Genomic DNA, 22189 nt, shown 5'->3' with positions numbered 1-22189 from the left:
TTCCTCACAGGGTGATAGAGGCGTATTTTGTTTCTCACAGGGCAGGAACAGATAAGTAAGAATATGTAGGTTCCACAGTTTAAGAAAAAACAAAAACAACCCCCCAAATTGTCAAAAAGTCAAAAGCATTTGGACTGCAAATTAATAACTGCTTCACTGCAGAAAAGTTGCAAGGCAATGGAGAATGGGATGAACAGGAAACCATACCTCAAATAAAACAGCTCTGCGACCCAATGAGACAGGGGGATTTAGGAGTGGGAACAGGTGGGGAAGCCACAGCCCGAGAAAAGCTTCATGAAGTGCAAGGAGGAAGGACTGACAGCTAAGTCTGGGCTCAGCTGATGCAAGACACTGATGGAGTTAGGCTTTTGTCCTCTGTATTGGGCAGGATGGGCAAGTGAGGAGAGGAGAGTTGTGGGTAGAGAGAAGAAGCCAGGAAGGAAGTGAAAAAACCAGGTCCACTGGAGTTCCTTCCTCACTTTCCTAAGCAGCCGCACTGCCCGAGTGGTCCTGCCCATCAGAACTCCACCAGTCACAGCCTTAGCCATGCTGGCACTGTGGGAGGCCTGAGAATGACATCCTGGAGACTGTCTGCCCACTCAGAGGCCTGGCAGAGTTAGAAGAGGAGCCGAAAGACAAAGTCAAGGCACAGCCCCTGGCATCCAAGCCTCTGAAAACGTGAGAGGGCACCTGCTGTGCCAGCTGAAGATCGTAAGTGTTTTTCTCTTTGAAGAGGAGTATCAGACAGGAACGCAATTATCTCTAACATACATAATGAAGAACCACCCACAGACTCCAAAGCCCCTGTGAAAGAGGCAATACTATCTATCAGTGATTAAAATCAACCACTTAGTAAAGTAGTTACCCAGTAGCCTCAGAAAATAAGTTCAAAAAAACCAAAAAACAAAAAAACCCCACAAAAAACTGCTCATGGAGTTTTTAGAACTGATGCAGTATTAGTACCTTCATAGAACAACGATAATCCAAATACTTACATGTCTGTTGCTGAGATCTATTTACAAACATTAGAAGTGTACTATTGAGAAAAACATGTAACAACATGATTCACTAATACGTCCTTTCTAACTATAAAATTCAGCATTTTCCATTAAATTACCTGTCCAAAGGAACCTTTGCCTATCAAGGAGTCAATTTCGTAACGATCCATCCACTTTTCTCCGTTTTTTACAATATAATCATAGTTATCATCATCATAACCATCATTATAAACCTTCCGCTCCTTCTTATGACTGGAATCGTCTCCCTGGCCCTGTTGGTGTCTTCGCTTCTTTTTTGCATAGTAAACCTGAAATGAGAATATGCAATGTTAACTGTGTCATTAAAACCACTTGGGGGGGGGGGGTGGCGCACACCATATATCAAGAGTATATATGAGACAAATCTGCTATCGGTAGGAAATAGATGAATTTTTATTCTTTGTAACACACACAAATGAAATAAAGAATTTTCTATAGTTGCTATTTGAATTACAGAACAACACTAATATATAACCAGGGAAAATTTCTGCAGTAAAATTCCCTTTAGAATTATACAGTTTATACATTTTATAAATAGATGTTAAGTGACTGGAGCAACGCCTCCCATTCAAGAAGAGTAACAGGACCTGATCTACATTTATTTTTTTAAACCAAGATATAATTTATATACAGTGAAATGGCATAGATCTCAAGAGTGTATCATATGAGAGATTCTGGAAAATTGCACATGTTGATGCAATCAACAAATGCCAAACAAAATAAATAACATTTTCAGCCTCCTTATATTCAAGTTCCTTCTTGCCCCCTTCTAGTCAATCCCAATTTTATTTTTGATCCTAAGGCAAAAGAGTTTAAAAATGGAAGTTTAAATGTATATGAACTGATGTTTTACTAATATAAAAGGGGCCTCTGAGACATGCTCAGTTTTTAAGCCTATACCAACACATAAATGAAAAACAGATATGCTCCCTACCTATCCCACACACTAAAGGCCATGAACCTTGTGGTTGATCACAAAATGAGTTATTTTCCTTATATCTGTTTTTCTTATAGTTTCTAAGACTAGTAAAAAATAATAGGTAGACTAGGCAATAGTCCAAGTGATTGGTAACTAACTGAGGAAGCTGTAAATTACACTGCAAGGAGCAACATCACAAAAATTCTAGTTTACAAGGTGGCAAAACAGTTAAAAACAAGCTTCAACAGAGTTACTGTTAACAGTTTAACAATTTATCAGATATTAACAAACTGACATTAATAAAGTGTTAACAATTTTATCAGATATTTTCAGATAACCAAAAGCTGGTTTGGCACATCTTTTATAACACATTATGTACAAAATCCAATTTAGAAATGTTCCTCACTGAATTCATTCCAATTTTATCTTGCCACAATGCCACAGTAACATAAATACTGCCATTAAACAGCATCAAACTATTATAAAATTTATACACACATAAGAACATCTTTTTAGATAAGTGGCTCTAACACTGGTAGAAGATAAGCCTTCAGTGTGAAAGGATGTACGGCCCCCCGGAAAAGGAAAGAAAGCACAGGCACTCTTCTCCAGAAAAGCTCATTTAATAATTAATTACAGAGCTAGAGTTGCGGTTAGAAGCAAGTAACAATCATGCCAGAGGCCTAAGACAACACCAGAAAAATAATTTTTGGAGGCAAAGAGTCAAGTTGGAAGATGAGTAATTCAAAGTGCATTTTTTTTATCATACTTACTTCCACCAAAAAGGCTTTCAGATATCTTACAATGAAAAGATACTGATAAAAGAACACATATCAATTTAAAAAGAAAATTACATAGATAAACTAGGCCAGATGCCTGTTAATGGGTACTGAATACATCTCAGAGCTTCCTGACATCCACGGCCATAGGAGAAACAGATAAATGAAAATTTAAGCGAAATTCTAACATATTCAGACTTTTCCAGCGTCATTATTCCCTCCCTTCCCCTTTCTTGGTTTGAAGAGGAGTTATTATAGAAGTGATAACTCAGCCTATATTAAACATTTTGAAAAAGAAGGAAAGTTATCCATAATTATCTTAATTTTCTGTAGTCCTTGTTAATATGTCTTTTTTCTTTTACGTAATTATACTATCTATAAATCATTAACTTACCAGTCTTCATAATAGTCATCAATATGACAAATCATTGGGAGTAAAAAATTTTAGTATGTTTAAATACATCACAAAATAACTTCTTTCCCCTATTCTATTGCAAGATAGATGGTGTTATAACAAATCAAGTCTTACCTCATTAATATGCTTATATGTTTTGATCAAGTCAACAGAAAGTTTTCTCAGGGGAGCAGTAGCTGGATCACGGAAGGTTTGGGGCATCCGCCTCTGTAACATGACAATATCAGGCATCACCTTAAATAGACAGAAAAGACTAGCACTTTAACTATACTGTACTGGCATGAATTCCCTCTTTTGTAACCTGTGTATATGTATTACTAAAAAAAAAAAAAAAAGACATCTACATTAGAAGTTTCAGTTATCTCTTTTAACTGGAATCCAATGAAGACAACCACTGGAAAAATGAATGAAACGAGAAGATAATATGCCCAGCTGCCCAAGGCTTCAATTCTGTTCCCCAAATTAAACAACAGCATTATAGACATACCCCTGGTTCAGGAGACATGCATGATATGCTGCCCAAGAGGGCTTCTCCATCATACAATTAGCCAAGGAAAAACTTCTGAATTATTCCTAAGCCTGACCTGGTTCACAGCAGGCAAAGACTAACTCATCTTCCAGCCTCCTAAGACAAGATTTTAGGACCCAGCTGGCACCATGGTGCAAGCTGGTCACAGGGCAGAGATGGAGTTTGGTGCTGCAGAAGTGCAGCTCCCAACACCCCGAGAGCCTGCCCTCCAACAAGTGTCTGCCTATAATGTAAGCAAGGCTGAAATCTGCACTCACTTCTTTACCATAATTGAGTAAAGCATGCCCTCCACCTGACGCATCTGAGCTTGCCCTCCACGTTCCCTTCGCCCCCGCCCTGCTGAGTTATCACCACCTGACATGCTAGTATACATTTACTCATTTACTGGTTTTCGTTTGTCCTCCTTCCACTACAAAGAAAACTCCATGTGGCACAGGGATTTTGTTCAATGTTGTATTACCTTTGCCTACAACAGTGCCTGGCACATGGTAGGTTCTTTAATAAATATCTGTTGAATAAACAAATGAATCCATAATACCAGTATCTCTACTTCTGATTACACTAAGAGCTGACCACAAATAAGTTCCAGAGGACACCTTAAAGCTAATGAAACTTTCTTTTAAAAAACTCATTTCAGCCGTACTCTCAGCGCAACGCTAAACCACGTCTTTCATCACCCAGTAAGCAGTCAGAGTACAACTGTGAGCTTCCTGCTAGACGGGGGCTGGAGCAGGAACACGAATGTCCTCCATACACAAGCACACCCAGGGACACTGCAACTAGCATGCCAGTGATGCTGGATTGTTGTTCCCACCCCACTCTGCCACGTGGCAAGCCTCAGTAAAAGGGTTCCCAGTGGGGCTTCTTGCAACCAAGAGATCCAGATCCTCAAAACCAATTAATTACATCAAGGTACCTACAGTCCCTACCACTAGCCATCCTTGGATTCCTGTCTAGCTCTTTTACAGACATTTATACCAGCAAAATCTACTGAGCCAGGAGCCCCTGATGCAGCCCCTTTCAAAGGACACTCTGGTCAATTTGAAGGGCAGAGAGAAAGCAAACACATCACACTAAGGCCTAACAGAAATGTCTGGAGTCTTGGGAAAATTAACCAAGTTAACTCACACTAACAAAAAAGAAGAGAGGAGGGTAGCGGTAACAATGGACGCAACAGAAAAGAATCACCATCCCGCAGCATGAGAAGGTGGAGGGACCACAGCAGTGAGCAAACCGATTTTTAACACTGATTTCCTCTGCATCTACACTCAAATTCTGTAAGTTGTTACCCAGATAGAATATTCACTGAATTACTGTATTCAGTTAATGATGATCTTTTCCCATGATCTCTCCTTCTCAAAGTTCCAAATAAGGTTTAAGGGGACAAACGGTGATTATAACTATTTGTCTGAAAATATAGTAAGACTTAATGAGACAATCTGAATTAATTTTTAAAATACATATTGTTTTATTTTTTTAAATATAAACAGGTACAACTAGACTCACAGAATATTTGGCTCTCGTACCAGTCCTTGGAAACTGAAGGAATAGACAATATCAGTATAAGCATGCCAGTTATTTTCATGCGAATGAAGTTGTAAGCATTTAAGGTAATGAAACAGGGTTCTCATAATCTATTTCCTTTCCTGTTTTTTAAGCACTGGCATTGTTTTCAAGCAGGTAATGTTCTCGGCAAGACCCTTATTGGACTACTGGAGTGCAGCCTCACTGTGAGGTTTCACAAAATCCGAACCAGTGAAATACTTCATTACCACTGTAGTAAGAGTTGACAGAAGGTATAACTATCATTAGAGACAAATGAATTACTTAAGTAGTTAACAATAAAATAAAACTGCAGCAGCAAGTGTTTGCTATACACTGTATTTTGGGCATGCATATTTTTACATCTTTCATGTAATCTTCTCAACAATCTCACGAAAATAAGTAATGCTCCTGTCACCATTTTACAAATGAGAAACCTGTGTTCCTGATGTAAAATTACTTGACCAAGGTCCTAGAGCCAGTAAAATAATACAGATGAGAAGAGAACTAAGGCAGTCTCACGCCCAACCCCACGCTCTGAATCACAGCACTGGGCCAGGGGCTCCCTGTTAATTTTAGGAGTCTATTCTAGCTTCTTGGCGGAATCATTTTTAGGCTATTTGTTGGGCAAAATAATCGAGCCATGCATAATATATACCAATAAAACAAACATATGCATTTATTAAAATTAGTTATGTTCAAAACTATAAATATGTTTAAGTTTTCAACTTGCTCACTTACAATTCCACTGGTATTTCAAACACTGGAAAATTTTGAACCAATGACTACATCTTTCCAGGAGTAACTATGCTCACTTAAAACACCAAAATCACACAATCAAAAAAAGATTTTTTAATGTACTGCACAGACCTGAAATTGGCTATGAAAGTAATTCTGACTACCACATTTTTATGCACACAGTGTGTAAGTGTGCCCTACGCACTTGGCCATGTCACGACACTGCTAACCTTTTCACAACTGGCCAAACCGCCTACAAGGCCAAGTCAAATAGCTAATTCTAAATATCTTAACTTTTCTTACATACTTTTGGCAACAAAAGTTACTATTTCAGGAACATATGTATATATAAACCAGATGCATTCCATCCACAAAAAATTGGCCTTTGGATCAGACTGTACTTCAGTGCTTCCAATAGTGCCTTGTACAGAGTAGATGCTCAAAACACATGGGAAGAACAAATTAATTCCTACAAACAATACAACACTTTCTTTACTAACTTTCATTGTGATTTCATGTTAGATAACCAAATTTTCTGTTTTTCACTACTGTAATGCCATAATCACAAATCCAGAATTAGAAAATAATTTTTCCAAATACACAGTTACAAATTTATACTCAAACTCAAACCAGCCCTAACCACCTGATGCTTTGTCCACTTCCAACTTCCACAGTCACAAAGTCAGGAGAATGTAATGTAACAAGCTCCCTTCTTCCCTTCCCCAGCTGGGTGAGAAAACCCAGTGGTTCAGAGGACCCAGGAGCTCACCAAGCTGCTGCAGGTAGCGAGCTCCCCTCCACACCGCTGCTCAACGTCCTCCCTGCAAAAGGGATTGCTGCTGAGATAATTCTCCTGCTGCCTCCTCAGCTATCTGGCTCTGGGAGCCAAAAACAGCCACACCTCCAAGGCTCCAAATCTCCTGACCTTTCTGTGTGAAGACCCAGATCACAAAGACAAAAAAAAAAAAAAAAAAAAAAAAAAAGGCAGTAGTTCTCACCTCCTGCTTAGATCAGTTACAAGAGCTAAACAATCTTTTTTTCTTGAAAAGATTCCATAGTGTAAGTGCCAGGACTTCATTAAAAAATTGTTTCCTAGTTTAATAATACCTATTCTATCCATTTTATTTACATTTACCTCATATTTTCATGTATAGTAGAGTAAGAAACACTATATCCTGCCATTCTTGCTATCTTGAGACCTATTAATAAAGCTGAACGGCATACATAACACATATGCAGAACACAAGTTTAAGAACCATGAAAGGTGCAGTGAAAACTGTAATAGCCCAAACAGGCTCAGCATTCCAAACAGTAACCATACTTTTCCACACTTTTACTACATTTATTTTTTCAACAAAACTGTGTTTAAATTTATATGAAACACACATATTAGAAGGATTAATTACCAGAAATGAAATGTTAAAGTAAGTTCATTTCAATTTACTTGTACAATAAACCCTACTGTAAAGACACTGACAGGATGATTAACAAGAAACAATGGAAATCAAATAATGAAACTACCAAAGTTTAGAGCTAGAAGGCACTTGGGTGAGTGGGATGTCTAGTCTAGTCCAATCTTACATTCAAGGAACAGAGAGAAGGGTCCATGTGGCCTGACTCAAGTTACACAACTAGATCATTAGTCAAGATCTGGAACCCACGTCTGGTAGACCAGGCCACATCAGCACACAGTTTTAGTGTTTTACACTTCAGTTAGAAGAAAGCTTTTAATCTGACTGCCTTCGGTTCGGAAAATTCTGGAGTTTGGCAAAAATATCTGGCTGAATATTATTACTTAAAAGATTGTTTTTTTATACAATATGAATCAAAAAATATTCTACAGCTTAAAATGGATACTAAATTAACTTATCTCTTATTTGAAAACAAACCACAAATAAGATGTTAGTTGTATCTAAAAATAGGTACTTTGCTAGCTAACTAGATTATCTACTACAATAACATAACCATAAAAATAACTTTAAAGGACTGGGTTTTTTCCTAGTCCTTTGCAGATGCCAGATGTTAGAGCGTAAAGTGCACTGTATGTATAAAAGAAAGAAGCCTGGGGGGGACCCCAGAGTCTACTGCCTACATACTTGGAGAGATCACAAATGGGAGCTCAAGTCCCTTCAGCTGCAAAACAGATTAAGAACAGGCAGCCTGCCTGATAGGCTGCTTCTGAACAAGCGGGAAAATGAATCCAAACATACTTTGTTTCTTACAAGTACGATGCAAATGGATCATTATGCTATCATTATGTGGAAGTCCAGAGAATTTTCTTCTGGTACACACACACTTTCCAGTTTTGACCAACTACTCTAATTCTCAAACATACAATTCCTCAATTTACTGCATAGAAGAATTCTTAAGTCCCGCCATAATTTATTTTACTATTTTATTGTGAATGTTATTTACATGCTGTAATACATTTTATAAATGTAGAATCAGGTCAACTATTGACAATATTTTATTTTAATACATACAAGGGTGTCCTCAAATAATGGCGTTACTTAACTGTAGCCAATAGCTTATTAAAACCACATACTATTAAGTTAGAAAAAACTAATTTCCCTCAAATACTCCAGTAAAAGAAATACTCTGAAACTTTCCAAGTTTTTGATCATATTAAAAGACCTAAGTAAACAGTGGCAAACCAAATTCCTAAGTACATGGAAAAACAGCCACTTTCAGTGCTCATCACACACTCAACCTCAGAGGGAAAGAAACTTTACCACAACTATAGCTAGTTAAAAAAAAAATCCTTCCCAAACCAAAAATCAACATAGTAGATGCAGTTAATTCAGGAAGATATTAAAAATACATACACACATGCATATATGTATGTAGGTCAAGAGATTTCAGCACTTACTCACTTCATACTATTCTTATGGAAAATTACTGAATCTCTAGTCTGAATATTAGAATGAGCAGCATAACTAATTTACATTAATTTTAAGGAGTTTCACATTTACTTGTAGGTATGTGTATAAAGTAGTTTATAACAGCATAAAATCAGCTCCATCAGTTTACTATAATGGAATCTGACTTGTTTTCCTATAACTTAAATTTTTCTACTTAACCATCTTTCCCTAAAAATAAGCTTCCAGTTTCTTTAACTAATATTCTCTAGAAATAACTTTCCCCCTTATTGCAAAATGAGAGAATGTGCTTATGTTTATATGTGTTTTTTAATTAAAGTGAAAAACATAGGGGAAAGAGAAAAAAACCAACAAAAATTTTAATGCAAACTTCTTAACATTGTATTTTGTTAATGTGAAGTCCCATGTGACACGTAAAACTGAAAACCATTAAGGTATTTGCCTGTTTTCTATTACACCATTTTAAGGAATAAATGACCATCCCAACAAATCATTTCTGATACATCGTAAACTTACCTGGTTAGTTAGAGGTTGCTGAATCTGGTCAGAATAAGATAAGGCAGAAACCTGTTGGTCACTTATGTTTGGCTGGCGACGGTCACTGTACTGATGTGAATGGGGCATCTGTCCAGCCATCTGAAGGCCAGCAGCATGGAATGAAAATGACGGTGCAAGCCGAACAGATGAAGGTTTGCATGCTGAAGTCTCTCCTCCTACAAGAAGATAATAAGTGAGGCTTAAAGGGTGCATTCATATCCTAATGTTTGTACCTTCTGATCTATTTGATAGTTCTTTAAATTAAGAACTTTAGGATGTTCAATTATATTAAAAACCTTTAATACTACAAACAAGGATATGATACTCAACACAAATGTTGTACGTTAAATGGTATAGAATCCAGTAGTGATTAAAGTGAGTATCTATAAATCTGTTTTAAGAGAAAATCTTAAAACACATCTTTTTGTAAAGCAATGGAAACAACCTTTAATACTTTTTCACATACAAGATTTTCATCAGTTGAGAACCGTAAATTGCAAAAGTAATCTCTGAATGCCCGCACCAGGCCTGTCCAGTGGGGCAGCTCTTTAGCAATCAGTTCAGAGGAGCACTGCTGAGGCTCCGCTTTACACCTGCCAGGTGTACGGCAATCAGCCCCCCTGGCATCCTCCAAAGCAGGTGAGAAATTCGTCCTAATGGTGCTCGCCACTGACACAGGTAATTAAAGGCTGAGCACACAACACATGGAAATAAATTCACAGGCTGCTGTATTCCTCTGGACTCTTCTTACACAGTCCCAAGAGAACCTAGACCAGGCAAGCCTGCCACAAAATGACAGTCAATAATTATTTCGCAGGTAGGCTGAGACCATGGTCATGATTTTTCATGGTAGAAATGGAAAATTAACATTTTGGTCCATAAAAGTACTTGCTAGCTAACTAACAAAAGTTACTTTTTCCTTAAGAAAAGAAAGACTTTTCTTCTTATAGTCAACAAAACTTTCAATCACAAACTAAAGTCAGAAGGCAAAGCATAAAACCCTGGTCAACCAACACTGGCCCAGAATACCTGTTTTTTTTTGTTTTGTTTTTCTAAGTAAACCACCGAACTCTCACCACACTGTTTAGCACCATGGTACTTTTTCTCAAGCTGACTTGTTTCAAAACACACACCAGCACTGGTCCAAAAGTGAAGAGCACAGACTCTTAGCCAGGCTGCTGCAGTTTGAAATTTCAGCTCCATACTTAACCAGCTGTGTGGCCTTGCACACCTAATGTCCTGATAATGATAATAATATGTACCTCAAACAGCTGTGGCGAAGGTTAAGCACTTTAATACGTGTAAAGTACTGAGAAAAGCTCTGGCAGTGACAGCTAGCTTAACATCTGCTGCAGTCACCGCACTGAAAGGTACATTCACGATGAAGAGACGAGCACCCTTCTCGTGGAGTGTACAACCTCTACCTGAATGTCGCACGGATTCTGCAAACTAAAGACAACAAAGCTCAATTCCCCCCAAAATAGAAGTTCCACTTCCATATTCTCCCACAGCGAATGCCACTGTCTCCCATGAGCCAATCAGAATCAAGGCTCTGGGAGTCACAGTAGAGCTCTTTTCGTCCACAAACCACCTCTCACAAGTAACAGCCCCATCTTGTTCCCACCTCCTGCAGAACACTCAGATACCACCTCTCTTTCCCGCCTCCGTCACCCCATGCCGCACTCAGACAACTGCAACAGATCCCTAACAGCTCGCTCTGTCTTTACCTTGCCCATCTGCAATTCTGTATTTCTTCAGTGAGATGGCTACAGCGGCCTTTCTAAAGTGCAAATCTCAAGTCTTCACCCCTGCTTACAAGTGCACATCACCTGCATTAGCTCTGCTTTTAGACCTCGGCCTGTCCCCTCCTTTCGCAGCACGAGGCCCTTAACTGACCCAGAGTATATGACTGATAAACGTCTGCTGAACACGTTAAAGGACCACGTCTTCATGGCAAATGGGGTAACTTATCTAAACAATTCATTAATCAGAATTTAAAATACATTCAGTTAATTCAATTATGTGGAACAATTCTGTTCAGTTTAAAGGGGGTGGGGGTTGATTACATCCGAAGGAAATAATAGATGCTATGCACAAATACAGTTAGGAAACAATATATAACCTGGTACTGTTTGCAACAGCAAACAACTGGAAATCTAAATGTCAAATAATTGGTGTGGGGGTGGGGGGGTGTATGCTTAAATCTGCATGTTAAAAACAAAAGAAAACTGGGAAGGAATATAAATAAATAAAATATATATATGAAAAGAACTGAGGTCCTTGATATACAAACAACTCAGAAATAAACAGTAAAAAAACTAAGACCCTGCATCATAAAGACAGCAACTCTCGGCCCTAGTTTCCCTGCCTACAGCAGAGGTGTTATTACACTAACCCCAGTCCCTTAGGTCTGTCACAAAGTTTAAATGAGATACCACAAGTAGACATGCAGAATAGAACCCAGCACATAATAACCATTTTTTTAAAAAATTAATTTCGATTTCTATTATCAGTGCCATTATTAAATTCTATGCTTAAACTTGTTTTATATATATATATATATATATATATATATATATAAATACAGAAATTAGAATACAGCTTAAACAATTATCATCAACTGAACTTGTCAGGCAGGAATAATAAAAACTGCCATCTTCCCAGAACCACCCCACCACTGGTCCACAACCACTCACAGTCAATGCTGAATTCTCTCTCCCCCAAAAGTCATTAATATCCTGAACTCCATAATCAGATTAGTTTTAACTTTATATAAGTGAATCTGTTTAAGCTACAGTTTGTTCACTATCATTACTTTATAGTACCCCACTGTATGAACAAGTGACGATTTATTTATCCATTCTTCTTTTGATTGACACTGGATTATTTCCAGTTCAGAGCTATTATGAATACTGCCACTAGGAAGATTTTTGTTATAAGTCTTTCTGCATATATAGAGATGCTGTCCTATTTTTTTTTGTTTTTCATCTAATTTTTCCCTAGCAGTTTATGAAAACTCCCTGTGCTCCACTCCATTCCTTCACCAACACCTGGAATCATCAGTATCTCTGATTTCAGCCACGACAGTGTATTGGTACTCCATTGTGATTTTAATGTGTTTTCCTGATGACTGTGAGCACCTTTTCATTTATTTACTGGCCACTTGGATATCCACTTTTGTGAAATGCCCAGATTGTTTTTCCATTTTTCTATGAAGAGAGTCTTTTCGTACAAATTTCTACATTTTTTAAAAAGTCTATTTTTAACATACTTTGGATGTAAGCCCTTATTGATTAGATGCTTTGCACTGCCACTCTCTTAGTGTTATTTTTTTGATGAATGTGATCTCTTAATTTTACCAACTTTTGTTTAAAGTTAGTTCTTTTGCTGTCTGTTTTAAGAAATCTTTCCTTATATCAAAGTCATGAAGAAATTCTATGTTATCTTCCAAAAGTTCAGTTTTACCATTCACACCTAGAGACGGGCAATGCTCTTAGATCTGATTTCTGTGTTTGTGATAGCAATCAAGTTTCACTTCCCCCAGAATGGACATCCAATTAACTAGGAACCAGTCGTTAAAAGGACAAACTTTCCCCAATGTCTTGTAATGTCATCTTTATCATAAATCATATTCCCACATATGCCTGGATCTGTTTTTGGATTCTTTGATCTGCTGGATACAGACTTACCTAGGTTTCTTATGTCTTTGCCTAAGAACCAGACGTTGTCTAAATTATAACAGCTTCAGAAATTTGAATATCTAGTAGAGAATTTTGTTCTTCTTCAAGAATGTTTGCCTACCCTTAGCCTTTTGTGTGTCCATCTATGTTTTAGAATTAGCTCATCAAATTCACCAAAATAAACAAACTCATGCTGGGGTTCTGATTGAATCTGCATTATCTCAAACAGGGCTGTCCAACAGAATGTTCTGCAATGATGGATTTATCTGCACTGTTTAATAAGTAACTACTAGCAAAACTGGTGACTTGAATAGTTTTTTTTCCCCTCTTCCCTTTGCCTTACTCTCCCTGCTGGGACCTCCAATACAGTGGTGATTAGAAGAGGAGATACAGGTGCTACTGTCTTATTCCCAACCTCAGAAAGAAAGCTTTCAATATCTCTTCAGTATCGTGGTTGCTGTAGGTATTTAACTGAGAACGACTATCAGGTTAAAGAAATTCCCTTCTAATCCTAGTTTGCTAAAACTTTTTCCTCAAATGGATGCTGAATTTTATTAAGTGCTTTTTCTGCATCCATTGAAATAACATGACTTTTCTGATTTACTCGGCTAATGTGGTCAACTACACTGATCGGTTTATGAATGGTAAACCATTCACTGTGCATTCCTGGAATTCAATTTGGTCATAACTATCCTTCTGTAGTAGATTCACTGGTGAAATCATCTGGACCTGGAGTTTTCTTTGTGGGTAGATTTTTCTATTAAAGGTACTATTTCTTTAATATGACCATTCAGATTTTGTATTTCCCGGTGTCTGTTTGGGTAGGTTGTATTTTTCTAATAGTATGTGAACTTCACCTAAATTTCAAATGCACTGGTATCACTTTCCTCACAATATCCTCTCTTGAAAGCTTTTCAATGTTTGTAGTGACAGCTCCTTCACCTAATACTGGCTAAGACAACCTCTTTCTTCTGTGTGATAAGTCTTTGATTGTGATCAGTTTGATTAATAAATCAAAGGTTTATTAATTTTATTAAGTATATTCTTTTATATTTATCTTCTATTTCTGCACTCATCCTTGCTATCAGTTAGCGAGAGGTGTATTAAAAATCTCCCATTTAAAAAGTTATGTTACTGGATTATATAAATTTAAAGCTCTTATACCTTCCTGATGAATAAAATCTTTTATCGTTTTAAGTTGTCCCTCTGTTTCCAATAGTGTTCTGCTATACTAATATATACTAATAACCACACCAAGCCTACTCTTCATCTTTGCATGTATGTGTTTTGTCCATCCTTTCGCTTTCAACTGTTACATTTCCTTATACTTTAGATTTACCTCTTATAAACAGTTATCTATGGGTTTAATTCATGTATGAACACTAGTAACCCTTCTACTTATTCCAACTGTTTTATGCTCCTTTCTTATCTTCTGCTGGATTAATCTTTTTACACCCCCCCCTTGCATGCAAATTACTTTATTATTTTTAGTTATTTCATACATTACAATATAGATTATATATCCTTGACTCATCAAAATCTAATTACTCCTTTAATCTGTATACTATTGTTGACTTGTGTATGTATACACACACACAGTCACAAGACAGCAACTAATCATCCAGTGTGAACAGAATCAGACTCAAGGATACATTTAGAGGGACAGGTGGGTATTTTGTGATATCCAGACAGCTAGGAAAGAATTACAAAGAAATGGATAGCTGCTGCTTGATTATTACTATTATATAACTATACTCCTAAAATACTAGTTTCATTTTCTGAATCTACATCCAGCCAATTACATGCATTAAAATCAACAAGCACTTACTGAGGTTACACTAACTACAGCATTGTTTTGTGGGGTAACAATGCCGCTCATGATCTATAACAGTGTGTCTCAAACTTTAACATGCTTACGAATTGCCTTTGTATCTTGTTAAAACTGCAGATTCTTAAAACTAAACCAAAAAACACTGCAGATTCTGATTCCATAGATCTAGGGTAGGACTTGAGAGTCTCCACAAGCCTCCAGATCATGCCATTGCTGCTTTGAATAGCATTTTTTAAAAATTTAACGGCTCACCTTAATAAAAGATTATTTTCCAACTAATGAAACTAGCAGATAACCCAAAAATAAGCTATAGTCTGACTACACAATACACTATAGGGCCCCCACACACACACATTTACCTTCCTAGGTTAAGATTTTGGGGTTTGTTTGGGTTTTTTTTTTTCAAGACCAATACACACCCCAATGTGTAAGGGTGGTATGGTAGGTGATAAAGAATCTGATGTTCCTTTTAAAATTTGCTGTAGGTAATCTAAATGTGGATTAACTAGCAATAACTATGTTTCTCACTTGTGAGATTTTTTTTTAAGGCTATTTACTCCACCATCTATTAGAACTACTTAGTAACGTTACCATCTATTTAGTGACATGAAAGAAGATTACGCTTCTAGTGCTGAGGCCTCACAACTTATGGTCTGTGTCTGGGCGCATCTGCCACATGCTCACTGCTCCTTTCTCAGCTCAACTGCTGTGTGTGAAATCCACAAAGAGACTCAAGTTCAGTTTCCTCCCACGATGCCAGAAAGCATTTAAGGTGTTCCCTCATCCATCCCTCTCCTAGAGTAAGACTCCAAAAAGACAAATAGTGTGGGACTCTCTTGCCAACCTGATTTTATAATTAAGCAAATCATCATGGTTTTTATTCTTTCTAAAGTTTCCATCTTCCCTTTTAATACAAATGTTAATGAGAAAAAGGATTCAGTTGATTCTATAACAGAGCTGATGATAATAAAGTGTTAGGTTGAACTACATGAAATTGCTAATATCAGACCTCCTTTGGCCTACAAAACAGCAATGTCATACGGTTTACTCTATATCTACCATATTACATACTCTGTAATCAATTAAATTAAAAATCAGCTACAATATTTTAGCCCAAGAATGTGTCACATGTTGCAATATCGGGCATTTTAATGAAAAATTTATATTTAATTCAAAATTACCTTCGAAATCATTATTTGGAGTTCAATTTCAAAATAATATTTTAAATTGCTGCCAAATATTACAAAAGGCAATTTGGAGAAAGTATGTGGGTAGGGTCGTATCTTCACTTTTTTACATTATTCCGAACTATGTGGATCTTTTTTACCATGAGGATATTTCTGAAACTTTAAAAAAAGTTCATTAAAATTTTGTTGATAATTAAAGTTTACTAAAAAGTGAAGTAGCTTTCTCACTCCAGCCAAGTTACTATGTCCTAGCAAGAAGCTATAACTAGAGACCATAACACTAGTAGAGATTAGCACTGATTCTAGAGAGAAACGTTCCTTGAACAGATCTCAGAGACTGGGAGACAGCAAGGCTCAAAACAGCAGAGGTTAAAAGGAGAGCAAACACCGAAGAGAAAAGCCTGGGAGGAGACCCTGAGTGAAAATAACAACCATTTTTAATCTCTGATCTAAGACCCACATGGAGCTCCACCTGTAGCTAACCCGAATTTCTTCTGATTATTACTATGTTGATAAGGGACCACCCTTATGACAGTATCAATCCACATTAGATTTTAAAGAGACAGAACAATATTAAAGAATAAAAATAAATGAAAATAATTACAGGTAATTAAAACTACAGCATTCAAAGGTGGAAACTTTTATGAGGCCAAGTTTCTGAAACAGAATCTCCTAAGAAGTGAGGGAAGGGCAACCAAGCTTAGGTGGGAAGAAATCTGCAAGGTCCCTAGCAACAAGACACATCTGTAACAAAAGAGAAGAAAAATGCTGAATAGCCAGTCGCACTTTTAATGATGGCTGGAAAGAAAGGTACACAAAGGGAGTGACTGAATGGACATCCACAAGGAAGTTCGGTTCAGCAGGATATCATTAACACCAAGAACAGTGCCTGGGGCATGGCCTGCATTCAATAAATATTTGTTCAATGAAAAAGTGAATGAGTCCATTAGGAATATTTAGAATGTGAAGAAATGGTTCAGAAAGAGAGGGAGAAAGCTAATCAGGGGATAAGGATGAAAGAATTTTTAAAAGGAGGGGCTTATGAGTCAGAAATAAGGAACAGCATGATCCTAGCACAGGCTACATACGTCTCTTGCCGACAGTCAGTTTCTCTTACTCATGCACAGAGCACAGTGCCTGCCTCCACAGCAGGTGTTAAATAAACATATATTAAGGTGAAACTATGTTATGCTTCTGTAAATTATCTAATTTTAAGGACAAATGAACTGATTTCTTACAACCTTCTAGTTAGGGGCCAATATATATCACCACAGAACACACATACTTTAACCTACAAACCAAAACAGCTACAAACAGGATGAAACTGCTCATAAGATCTAAATAAATGCTCAAGTTTATCAGTTCGATACTTTGATTAAATCTGTATATTAAACTGTTAGGGATAACAATGGGATGGGGTAAAACATTTATCTTTAAAGCCTGTAATATCAGACTTCCACTTCTGACCATTTTAGAGTACCTAGTACTAAACTACCTCAACTCACCGTAAACCACTATAAAAGTGGTCAAAACATATGAAATAATTATTTTCAGACAGTGGAAAACAGGCCATTCATAGCTGTGATCACTGAGAAAAGGGAAATAAACTTGGTGAGCCTCACAGTCCCCCTGGCTTTCTATCTGGAGACAATGTCCAGAGTATAGTGTAGGGAGGGACAATTTCCAAAGAACCCAGTGGTCTTGATGAGTCGAGGAGACGTAGATGAGAGTTCAAGGCTACTGAGTTGGCTGGAATTTGTGGGGCAGGCAGTAGAAATAAGAGACCTATGTATGTAGAGAAGGGGCTCCACTAATCTGTACCCAGGGATCACTTTGACTCTTTGGCCAAATACAAAGCTGCACAATCGTCAGGCGAAGGTCCAGGAAGCCACGCAGAGAGCGACCGACAGGGAGCTGAAAGCCGAACAACTACTAGAAAAGCACAGGACAGCAGACGGAGTGACCAAATCACCTAGCGGGAGAGACCCTGCTGAACACCACACACGTTCCAGACACTCTAGGAAACCCACGCTTTAGGAGGAGAGCTCAACTAGCCCTACAGCAAAGGCTGCCGTCTACAGGTCCTAACAGAGACCGAAACAAATCTCAAAGGATCCAGATGATCTACAAGTTAACTAACGGCCCACCAGGTCAAAATTCAGCATTTTTAAAATGAGGATAACAAAACCCAGAAGCTCAACAGCTTAGCATTCTAAACACCCATATCCAATCAAAAATCACTAGGCACATAGAGAAGCAGGAAAATGTGGTCTGTATTCAAGAGAAAAAACAACAAAAACTCATTAGTAGACCCAGAAATGATAGAAATAATGAAATTAGCAGACAGAAACTGGATTATTAAGATATGTTTTTTAAAATAAAGGAAATTATGGACAAAATAAAACAACAAATAGCAAATCTTAACAGATAAATGGAAACTAAAAACAAATACAAAATATAATAGAAAAAGCACAAAGCATCCAAAATCTATGAACACAATCAAGTTAACACCCCTGTTTGAAAGAAGTATCAAAGGGAAGGAGAAAGAAACAGGAGAGTAAAAATTTATAAACAAATAATAGTCAAGAGTTTTCCAAATCTAATGAAAAGTATCAACCCACAGACTCAAACTCAATGAACTCCAAGTAGTATAAACACCCCCACCCACATACACACTGAGGCACTCAACTCAGCTCCTGAAAATCAACAATGAAGGAAAAAAAGAAAAAAACTTCAGCCGTGTGGGGCTGGGGGGTGCACACTTACACACAGAAGCACTGACTTCTCATCAGAACCATATACACCAAAAAAAATAAAGCACTATCTTTAATATGACGAAAGAAAAAGACCTTTAACCTACAATTCTATGTCCAGTGAAAACATCCTTCAAAAGAAGGCAAAACACTTTTTCAGACAGATGAAAGTGAAAAAACTTGTCAACAGCAGACTTGCACTCAAAAAATGCTCACAGTTCACAGAAGAAAAATGATTCCAGATATGAACTGTGATCTATACAGTGGAATAAAGACAACCATAAATGGAAAATATGAAAATATGTAGATAAAATAGCAAAGACATTTCTCTCATCAATTTTAAAAAGGTAATTTAAATGTTTAATTTTTCTAAACATTTTTGTTTAAAGCATAAATAACAACATATTGTGGAGTTTATAACACAGATAAAAGTAAAATCTGTGACAACCACAGGATCAAGGACAGGAGAGGTAAAAAGGAAGTACAAGACAGTGTAACTTACGGATGCACGTGGTAAGCCCTCAAGCAACCACTGAGAAAGACCACACAGACAGGTAGATGCGTGGATGGATGGACAGACACATAGACTATCCTCAACTAGATTACAAAAAATCTTACTTATTAACCCTGCAGAAAATGGTCCCTAATCCTTTCAATTACAAAAGGCAATCCAAATTCTTATAGCTGAAATAAAAGGTCAAGAACTTATTTTTAATAATAGCATCTGGAACACAAAAAGGATTAGAATAGTCACTCACGATATAGCTGCTAGATTCCATAAATTACTACACTGCACACAGTATATAACATGTAATGGGTAAATTTATATTTCCCCCAATATTCCAGACATGCTGTAAGTAATCGCTGCCTAACTGAATGTGTAGCATATAAAGAGCACAGGCATTTATAAATTTATAAATGTGAATCAGCCATTAGAAGATTTAGATATGCAACACAAAATGGAAGAGTATTATGTTGCAATAAATTAAACATATAAACTGCTGGATTTCAGGTATGATTAACTGGTAACTGATTTTAAAAGACTGCCACAAAACTTACCTTAAAACTGAAAACTAACACTTTACTGGAAAAATTACCTGCTAAAGAAAGCAACATATTTAACACAACCACCAAAATACTGGCCACTTGTACATAATGCTCACAAACACGTTTCTGAGGCAAAAAAGTCTCAGGCAAATACAATAAAATTGGTTCATCTCCATGACGGTAGTTGCGTGATCCTTGCTGGCTTATAACTGTTTTCAATGTATGCAGTCTCTTGACCCGCCCGCCCCACCCTGCTCCAGTCCTTCAGGGGAACAAAAGGCAAACTCGTTTCTGGGAGTTAATTTTAGATGCTGTTTCACCAGACAACCCTGCGGAGGGGCAGAAGAGGATGCCTCCTGGACTAGCAGAATCCAGATAACGGCACAAGGGAACAGCACACGAGGCGACAGCTGCTGAAGCAGCCCTCTCAGGCAATGTCAGTGACTGAGTACAGACACAGTGGTACATACAAACATAGGACCTAATTTACATACATTTCTTTCTGGCCATATATTAGAATAACATGATCCATTCAACAGGTAACTAATCAGGCTAAACTGAGATCAAGCTCCTAAAAAGGGAAAAAATCTACTACTACTGTAAGAATAAAAGTATTTTCAAGAACCTAGAAGATCTACACGGTGCTGGTTGCTCTCTCAGGCCTCAAGGCTAACACTAAAGAAAATGAGCAAAAACTGGGGTCCTGACTAGACGACTTGTATAGATGCTAATCACTTACTTAGCTGAAGGATTCACACATTCACTGCAGTCACTTGGCCTGCGTTAAGTTTAACTTTCACTGATAAAGATACCAAAAGTTTTACAAAAATGACTTAAGTCATTCAAACTGACAAACTATGCTGGTTATAATCAAGAAATAATTCTTTCAAACAAGCTAGGAAACCATTACCATTCAGACTAGATGGTAAGCCAGATCCTGAGACTCCAGCGTGTCTCTCAATGAAAGAAATGACCACAGAGCTCAAGGCTAACAGACAGCTGTCCCTCGTACTAGTGCTGGTCGGATGACGTAGCCTCACTTATGGTTTACAAGACAGTCACCTGAGACAGGACCAGCAGTAGCTGGCAAACATAGAACAGTTCAATGCAGCCTAAGTAACTTGTGCGCTCAGTGAATGCCACTTCCTATTTTCAGTCAGAAGATGGGGTTTGTGTTCACCTCTCAGGTCAGAGTCATCCGTGGGCAGTGAAGGGAGAGCCCTGGACCCCTCTGGCTGGGAGAGCTGTGGGTCCCAAGCTGCTCATACTCACCTTTGTGAAGCCCCATGGTCTTTCTGTATCTCAGATTCCTCTGTACCATGCAAATTTAGCATATTCATTTACAAAACAGGTAAAATGAGAAATACATGATTTGGAAAGTTCAACTTGCTACGCAGAAACACACTGAACTAGGGTTTAAGACGTCCTGTCACTTGCCGTAACCCCAGCATAAACGCAGCATGGTGACAAACAAGGCAGTTTCCTTATACATGAAGTAAGAGTCATCGTCATCTCGTCCAGTCACATAAATGCAAAGTAGTCCTTCCCTCGTAAAATGCCATGGATTTGAAATGTTACACAGATCACTGCCAGAGGAAAGGAAAGGTTGTGTTCAAAAGTCTCTGTTTAGAGCTGAAAAGACACTTTCTAATAAATGGTGGTTAGATTCTAACTTATTTCCTTTTTTAAAATATCTACACAAAAACATAGTAGAAAAACTTTCAATGTTTTATACACACACACACAGTGTATGAATATGTACATACATATATAACCTGAATCACCCAAAGATGCTCCCTCCCCCACCCCGCTCCAGGAGTTCTCTTCAGCTCTCCTGACCGTCATTCTGCCAGGGCCCACACACGCTGAAGCTGCCTTCCAGAAACCTGAAAGTACAAACAGAAGAGACACGATATACTGCAACACATCTAGAAGCTACTGAAGAGCCGGACGCTGCCTGCGTGGCTGCCTTCCCCTGCAGGGAAGAAGAACCAGGAAACAGAAAGAGGCAGCCAGGAGTACAACACGGGCGGAAAGGTCACCTACCACAGGCTGCCATCACCTTCAGCTAGGCCACAACCGTGTCACTTTAAGAAGTGTCTGAAGATGCTACTAAGTTTCGGGCACATTCAGTTTCTTTGGAAAGAAAGCTGCCTCAAACCTTCCCTAATCTCTGCCTCTGCCTTCTCTCAAAGCAGGCAGAGCAACAGCAGCTGAGGGACACAGCCACTTTTTAAAACTTCCCCTCTCCTACCCCAGGCAGAAAAGAGGAGAACCCTGCACATACTCCTCTCCTCACTTTTTTTTAGTTCTAGC

At 37.9% G+C, this 22189-nt stretch overlaps 1 protein-coding gene across 3 annotated transcripts in view; it reads right to left on the bottom strand.

Annotated features, from left to right (window-relative positions):
* DYRK1A (dual specificity tyrosine phosphorylation regulated kinase 1A) overlaps positions 1-22189 on the bottom strand; it is a 129320-nt gene that overhangs the window by 28383 nt on the left and 78748 nt on the right. For 2 of the 3 annotated variants that reach the window (XM_064475907.1, XM_064475905.1), the window contains exons 3-5: positions 9355-9551; positions 3265-3384; positions 1118-1306 (exon numbers count right to left, since the gene is read on the bottom strand). In XM_064475907.1, coding sequence (XP_064331977.1) covers positions 1118-1306; positions 3265-3384; positions 9355-9551 — 506 coding nt within the window. The remainder of the gene's footprint in view (positions 1-1117; positions 1307-3264; positions 3385-9354; positions 9552-22189) is intronic. The other variant, XM_064475909.1, reaches the window with a different exon arrangement.

Source organism: Camelus dromedarius, chromosome 2, assembly GCF_036321535.1.
Source record: "Camelus dromedarius isolate mCamDro1 chromosome 2, mCamDro1.pat, whole genome shotgun sequence".
Taxonomy (NCBI): domain Eukaryota; kingdom Metazoa; phylum Chordata; class Mammalia; order Artiodactyla; family Camelidae; genus Camelus; species Camelus dromedarius.
The sequence above is the reverse complement of the archived record's forward strand: the minus strand, read 5'-3'. Positions and strand labels throughout refer to the sequence as shown.